We start from the raw sequence: 7,739 nt of genomic DNA on the forward strand, positions 1-7,739 counted from the left end.
TCTCTCTGTTTCTTTATTACTCATTTTCTCTGGAAGGCCCCGCAGTGGCGCAGGCTCCAGGAGCCAGTCCCAGCCGGAGCCACCTCCGGGTTCAGGGTGAGGGGGGATCAAATCCCCGGTGGCTTTGCCTCAGCTGCAGCGGGCTGTGCCGGGGGGCACTGCCCCGTACCCAGCCCCACAGGGGTTTCGCTATTTCAGAGCTCTTTTGTGATTTAGGAGCTTCTGACAACCCAATGGCTTGCTCTGTGTGGGTTGTGTTGCTTGTATATGGAGTAGGAAACTTTCCAGGAGTTCTTCTACCGGGTAGAAGCACGGGCTTTATTTATCTCCTCTGTTGTCCCTCCTCTGCAAGAAAGTGTGAGACAGTTGAATCCTAGTGACCTACTTTGATCCTTGTAGCTTCTCAGAGTTTGGCTTTCCATTTCTAAGGGATGCTGAATTTAATTGTTCTGTGCAACCTGAAATGCCCTCCCCATAGTTCAGCTGGAAATTAATAAGCAGGCTGAAAGAGGAAAATGAGGTTTCCTGGAAGGACTGAAGAGGAGGTCTCTTCATCTGTTTTTCAGACAAGAAGGAAAAGATACGTGAACCATCATCCTCAACAATGGCAGAAGAGCCTCAGCCTTTTCCATGTTCCTCCGCTTCAGGAGAGTCTGAGACCCTGTAAGTTTTACTTCATGGCAGAAATAAAGAATTTAGGGTATGTACTGTCAGTCTGTAAGGGCACCCTTAACTGTCCTCATCCAGGACACAGAGAACTCTCCACTGGGGCACCATAAAAGGCATGCTCTAATATTAAAGTCACTAGATTTAGGAAACAAGCAGTTCCCTTGTGCCTTGGGGCCTCGTGCCTGAGGAGCAAATACCAGAGAAAAGGGGTTTTTTTGAGGCCCTTCCTCCAGTCTTCCCTCTGTGTGGCTGCAGAGCTTACATTAGGCAGGGTGGGGATTCCACTCTAACTTGCCTCGATGTGGTTGTCTTTTTCCAGCCTTCCGCTTCCATCATTGATTTCCCTTTTTTCCCCATCCTGTCCATCTGTAACGGGCACAACCCGGGGGCATCTTCTTATTCAGTCATGTACCCTCAGCCTTCCTTAGGCAGGTATTGTTCTTGAATGTTCTGGCTGCCCTGTCCTCTTTGATGGTGACAAGTTGCCAGCTGAAGTTGACCCCATCTGCAGGGCTCTGTCCCTAAAGAGATGACCATGTGGAAAAGCATTAGTCAGGATTACTTCTTATAGGGTCTTGTAAATCAGCCCTGGTTCTCCCCTCTTTGAAAGTGAATTTCACTCCATGGAAATGCTGGTTCTTGTTTTCTTCAGCAGTGACCCCGTACAGGACTACCCTGATGTGGTTCCAGAAGCAGTTCGGGGTCCATCTTTGAATTTCTGTGGCCAGCCTGCTCGTTGGATCGAGGGCACCACTTCTCACAGGGTAATTTTGTGCTCTTCATTGTTTAGTCAGGCTAAGCCTGCTTGAGTTCCCAAGTCACAGCTGTACAACGTGTGTCACTCCCAGGCCAGAGAAGAATGGATTGATTCTGAGCATAATAGAGTATCTCTGAGTTTGCTCCAGAGAGATCTAAAGCCAGAAGCGATTGCTCTCTCTGTGGTGTGAAGCTCAGATTCCCAGGCTCTCTGTGTAATGGCCACTTGACTGGACCTGCCTTACAAGTTCTCCTACCAAGGCTTAACCCCTTACTTGTGGTATGACTTGGGGCAAGAGAAATCCTACCAGATAGAGTAGAAATTGTTATCTTTGGTTTTTTCCTCATCCTTGTAGAATGAAATTGGCATTGCTACCCGGCTCTCCTTTGAGGCTTTGACTGGTAAGAAAGCTGAGAAGTCCCTGACGGTGAGCAATGACGGCACAACTGCCATCTGGTACGACTGGATGAGGCTTCCCCTGCAGATTCCCTCCAGACAAACGGAGAGGATAAGGATGCCGTGTTTTTACTTTGATATCAGATCAGGTATGAGAGCTGCTGGTCTTTGAGACCTTTGTCCATAGACCAGAGAGCACGTGTTCAGGAGTTACCTGAAATGCGGAGTCTCACTTAATGGCAGAGCAAACCTCTTGGGTGATTCTCCTTAGAAGCTACCCTGGGCGTCAGAGCTGACTCACGCCAAAGGAGGTGTGTGAGGCAGATCCCTTTCACAGAACTTAAAGGAGAGGAGATTGTTCCTACTCTGAACGTAAATGGGTGGAATATTGACAAGTGAATCATTTTCTGATGGCAAACTGGGCACAATCTGCCAGAGGGAGTACTGAGCTTACTGCAAAAGGAGCATGCAGTGGAAACAACACCAATTCAGTAACAGGGTGACTGGGAGTAAATCTGGAAGGAGAAAAATAAGTGGATGAAGTGTGATAACCAGCTAAGCTGTGGGGAAAGAACAAACAGAGATAAGGACGCTTGGGGTGGGGTTGGAAAAGGGTCAAGTTAAGCAGGTGGCTTCTTTCAGTCTGATGCGTTTTTCTCTCTTATTTCAGGTGTAATTTTGCCTGGAGAAACTAGGAAGTTTTCCGTTATTTTCAAGTCAGAGAGAACAGGCATTTTCAGTGAATCCTGGGAATTTAGGACACATCCTCTGTTATTAGGAGGAGCTCTGCTGCAGGTGACCTTTTGGGGAATGGCTGTGTACGAGGATAAATTGGCTGACGTCAGAAAGAAACTGGAGGTAACCAAGCATGTAACTGGGTAACTGTGAGCTTTGCACTTAATATGCAAATAGAGGATAAGGGTGGGAGTGGATGACATGGTATTTTTATTGCTGTGTGATTATGGCTGAGAGCGAGATGACTATTTATTTACAGAACATCTGTACCTACTTGAGCAAGCTTGCTAAATAAAACGGAAGAACTCTGCAGTCTCTTGTAATATTGTTAATAAAGACATGATTGTGTCTCTTAAACTCTTCATGTTGGTCCTTTAAAGAATTAATTTTCTGTTGCTAATGAATTTCACTAGTTACTTAGTGGGGATGGAATTATGTGTCATATGCTATGATACCAGTTTAAGTATACACTGAAAATTACACTGTGTTTTCAAAAGTACAGTATGGGGGGATTTGTAGGGTTTGTTTGAAAAACTGTTGTAAGTATTGCTCTGCTTAGTGGGATGTGTGGTTATTTTTGTCCTTGAAGCCCTGTATAATGTGGTTATATATGTGGTTATATATATATATATACATGTGGTTACTAGCGGGGGTGTGAATTTGTTTGTGTGTCCATATGTGGAACAGGGGCTCACACATGTTGTTCTTATTGTGGTGCCTCAGATGGACCTGGCTGCTAAAGAACGTGTTGCTGTAGTAGAGGATATTCTGAAGAAACACCTGGAAGAACTTCGGGTCCCAGAGTGCACCCCGTCTCCCATGGGTGCCCCTATCACAGAGGAAGAGTTGTTCCAGAAGAAGAATCCTGGGGTAATGTTTGCTATTTGATGGCTAGAGAGGTGAAATGGCAGGGAGGGGAAGACCCATGGGGCTGGTTCATCCCTGGGTTCCTGGAGGCTGGCATAGTCTGCCAGGGTAGCTTTAGCACTGAGGTTTGTGGAGGAAAAGCATAGCTCATTTCACTGTTTACCTTTTCCCCGTTATCACAGTTCTTTTATCAGCATGGAGTGGTAAAGCAGCTGCATGACCTATGGAGACAGCACATGACTGTTCCTTCAGCCTTTGAGGAGAAAGTGCCCTCGGGCCTGAAGAGCACTGCAGAGGACACCCAGTGCCAGGAGAGTGCCTCAGAGGCTCTCTCTGCTCAGAGCAGCACCACAGAGGTCCCAGGTCGGAAGAACACACTAGAGGAGGCTCCAAGTCAAACAGTGATTGTGAAGGAGGAAGACCTAGGCCCCTCAGGATGGAACCTTTCCTTGGTGGACTTTAAGCAGGTGATCCCCCCTGTTCCCCTTAGTGCTATAACAAGCTGATGGTGTTTTCATTCCCCTACAAGCAGCCTGGCCTACCCCAGTGTGAGCCCACCCAAAGCTCTGCTTCCAGTGTGCTGTGGGTTAGAGACGATTTATGATGTGTGTGGCAGGAAAGCACTTCAGCTCTGCTGACCACACCCTCATTGCTCTTGTAAAGAGATTCCCAAGAGGGACTTTAAGGGCTGTTGTGTGAAGAAGAAAAGAGAACCACACAATGTCATAGATATTTTAAGCTCTTCCCCCATTAGCTTTCTATCATCCCAGGACTGAAGGAGGGGGGCAGGCTAATCCTACAGCCTCCTGTGGCTTCCCCAAGGGCTTGGCTCCTCGGAGAGTCCTTCCTATTCATCAGAGCACTGAGGGGGGTGGTCAGAACAGGCTGCGGATGAAGTACAGACCTCCCTAGATTAAAGCAAGAGTGGTTTGGGTTCTGTCAGCACACTTTTCCTGTAGTGCTCTCTTGGAAGCCTCTCTGCTGCTTTTATAAGTAATCTTTAGTTTGGGGCCTTCTAGGTCACTGGAATCCCTGTTCTCCAGCACACCTGTGATGTTGCAGAGGGGCTTAGTGTGAATCTAACTGGGGAGGTCTGGGATTGCTCCCCAGATCTAGGGTTGCTAAATCCCAGGCGTATAGGAGGGCGCAGCAGGGTGCCTGAGTGCCCAGTGCAACCTGGTTTCAGGCTGGTGTCCAGGAAGAGAGCCGTGGTGCGCTCCATTGAGCTCAGGGTCCACGGACTGGGAATGGGGACTGAGAAGAATTGCTCACTCCATGGACCCTGTGTTTTTTCTCACATCAGGCTATAAAGTCGATCCCCAGGGAGGAGCAGCGAGAAGAAGCACTGGCCCAGCTCAATAAGGCAGCGCTGGAGCTGCTTGTTGAACCGAGGCCAACTCAGTCAGACCATTCAACCCTTTCCTATCGCATCTGGTGCGTTACCTTTGCAAGATAAAGCTTGTAAATGCATCGTGTGATCAGCAGCCTCAGTCAGCTCTGTTGCAAGCTTTGTGATTCAGAGAGCAGATAATTATATGAGGTCTAGAAGGCATCCTTACACTCTTTTACAGATTAATTGTAGCAGCTGTCTAGGACCCAAATTCCTTTTTTTTTTCCTATGGAGATAAGTTTAGAATATGAAATTAATGTAATTTTGGGGACTATACAAGATAATTTCTGGCAATGTTGTTCTAGTCTGTGTTTATGAAACCTTTGGGTAATTTCCTGTACCTTTTTACTCAGATAACTCTATCCTTCATCATACAGTCTCTCTGTTCTTTACTCAGGCTCTCAGACTGTAAACAAATCAACAGCTCCTAGTTACATCTCAATTAGAAGGGTGCAGGTTCCTCTGGGTAAACACAGAGAGCAGGTCGATGCTGATTTAACCAACATGGCTCATGTTGAAGAGCAGGAGCTCTAGTTTCACAGTAATATTTATGGGTCCATATGAGCCCATTGGTTTGCAAACCACTGAGACCTCAGAGGGCTGAAATGTGAGGAAAGTAACTTAGCATCCCTCTGCACAGATTTTTAGGTGGTGGGTGCTATTTTATTGGTGTAGTTGGACAGGACAGCTCTCAGCTGTCGAGTGCCTGCGCTCCTGGGCACAGGGTAGAACAAGGTGGCTGTTGCTGTACTTGTCTCCCTTCTGATTCTGATTCTTTTCTCAGTCTCCAGCTGTGGCGTGAAACAATTGATAATATGGTGAGTCACTCCATGAGGCTGAGATCCCTGCTCGGCTTGCCTGAGAATAACACCTATGCAGATGATGTTCCAGAGGAAACAGGTAAATGGAAGTTTTAGCCCAGCAACCAGTTTCTGTGGAGCGTTGGAAATCCATAAAATGTGCTAAATTGCAACTGAAATGGCAACTTGAGCCCTTTCCCCTCAAAGCTTTTATAACAAAATGCATCAGAAAAATTGGCAGAATATACGATACTAATTGTGATCTGTGGTTTAGTGTCATTAAAAAAACCACCACACAAATAAGCCTTTTAATTTAGCCAGATGTAGCCATGGCTTTCACACAGACTAACCCAGAAAACCCTGTCTCACTATTAGCTGTTTTACAGGCTTGTTCCCATACGCGCCTGAGACCTGTTCATTCCTTAGTTAGACAAAGTGCTCTTCAAGGTATTGTTTTGCAGTGCAGTACAGCTCAGATTAATAAAAAGAGGAAAAGACATTGCAAAAGTAATACACTTCCACTGCGTGAGTGCAGTGGGCTTGTCTTGCTGGATGCCAATTATGGCTTTGGGGTAACTGACATTCTTTCTTTTGTAGGGGAAGTAACGCAGCCGATAAAAGAAGGAAAAGGAGACAGAATCACCATTAGGAAAGAAGAGAGGTCATCGAGTGTTAAGGATGAAGAAGGTGAAAAAAGAACAACAGAGACAGCAGGGAAAGAAAAAGGAAAGAGAAAAAGGTGTGTATTGGGATGCCTGCTGAAACCCAAGTGCTGGGACAGCTTGGTCCATTCTGAGGTTCTGTATCCTGAGTTTGAGCTGATTTCCAATCCGGTGAAAGAGGTGCTGCTTCTGGGAGGTGAATCTTGCAACAGTTTTTAAATGGTTTTTGTTCAGTTGGGTTTTTTTGTTTGTTTGTTTGGGAGTTGGTTGATTGGGTTTTTTTTGTGTGTCTGTCCCTGAATAGGAACATCCAAGCAGCAGAAAGGTAAAAGATGAGAAAAAGCTGAAATCTTCCACTTCATTGCAGGAGGTGGAAGAGGGAGCAGAGGCTGTGGAAGCTGTAACTACAGATAGAGCAGGATCTCCTGAGGAGCAGGTGGACCCTGTTTTGTTTCGGCAATACCAGGAAAAACTTTATATTGGAGTGAGTCTGACTAGAGCTTGTGTCTTTGTTTCTTGTTTTTGTTCTTTACTTGTAACTTACAGTGAGGCTTAGGTGGAGAGGTAAACTCGGAAAACTGACAAAGATTATGTCAGCAAATCTGTAGCAAGGTGAGAAATACAGAGTAAGAGGTTCTTTATTCCAGCCTGGAATTTGTTAAGGTAAATCCAGCCATCACATAGCCACATGCGGGATTTCTATCTGGGATGTCTTTAGCATGCTTGCGGACTCTTGAGGGATCAGAAGAATTAATTGTATCTCAGATAATGTTAAACACACTTCATAGGCAGAAATGTTATTACTAGAGCTAGGCTCTGTTAGCAGGCAGCCACTTTCATGTGGTTGTGTGCGTGCCCGTACATTAATGTGCTCCTGCATGAGGAACCATCTCTCTGTCTGTTGGTCTTGTCATCAGGATTTCTTAATGTGTTTTCACTGCAACTATCTTCTCTTAATTTCTGCTGCAGGTTTATGGGCTGCTGAAATCCATGGTGAACAGAATGGTTGTTTTGTTTGAGGACCTCAAGGAATAAGGTGCTCTTAAGTGGGAGAGTGAAGCCCTTTGTAACTGGAAACAAACTTAATTTAAAAAAAAATAAAAAATATAACCGCATTTAAACAGATCAAGTGTAGATTCTTCTTCTTTCTGAAGTGATGCAGCGATTACAAATAGTGGGATGCCTCTTTTCTGCCATGCTGTGATGCAAGACTGCTGCTAGATCATCTGTTACTTCTACAGATGATCTCTTGCCAAAAAGAGACAAGCCAAGAAATATCACTGCCTCAGAAACTGTTCAGACTAGAAAATACTGGCATTTCTGCTAAGGAAGGTGAATTTAAAAGTGCCAGTCAACATGAGATATGTCTTATTCTTTGTTTCTCGATCTTGCTTGGCTAGCAGGTGAGTGAGCAGAGAGTGTCCCTTGTACTCATAAGACCAAGTACCATGACAGTAACTAAG

General features: G+C 45.6%; 1 protein-coding gene across 1 annotated transcript; it reads left to right on the top strand.

The window, feature by feature from the left end:
- Positions 1 to 604: 604 nt before the first annotated feature.
- On the top strand, positions 605 to 7,342 carry MYCBPAP (MYCBP associated protein; the record flags this gene model as incomplete). The annotated part of the gene is given in 11 exon segments (XM_029084726.1): positions 605 to 663; positions 1,325 to 1,433; positions 1,782 to 1,971; positions 2,493 to 2,680; positions 3,281 to 3,427; positions 3,607 to 3,903; positions 4,728 to 4,858; positions 5,599 to 5,714; positions 6,212 to 6,340; positions 6,579 to 6,760; positions 7,246 to 7,342. Coding segments are annotated over 11 exon segments (1,645 nt in total), but the record flags the coding sequence as incomplete, so codon positions are not given.
- Between the last annotated feature and the right edge of the window lie 397 nt (positions 7,343 to 7,739).

Source organism: Antrostomus carolinensis, unplaced genomic scaffold (genome assembly GCF_000700745.2).
Source record: "Antrostomus carolinensis isolate BGI_N321 unplaced genomic scaffold, ASM70074v2 scaffold34504, whole genome shotgun sequence".
NCBI classification, from domain to species: Eukaryota; Metazoa; Chordata; class Aves; order Caprimulgiformes; family Caprimulgidae; genus Antrostomus; species Antrostomus carolinensis.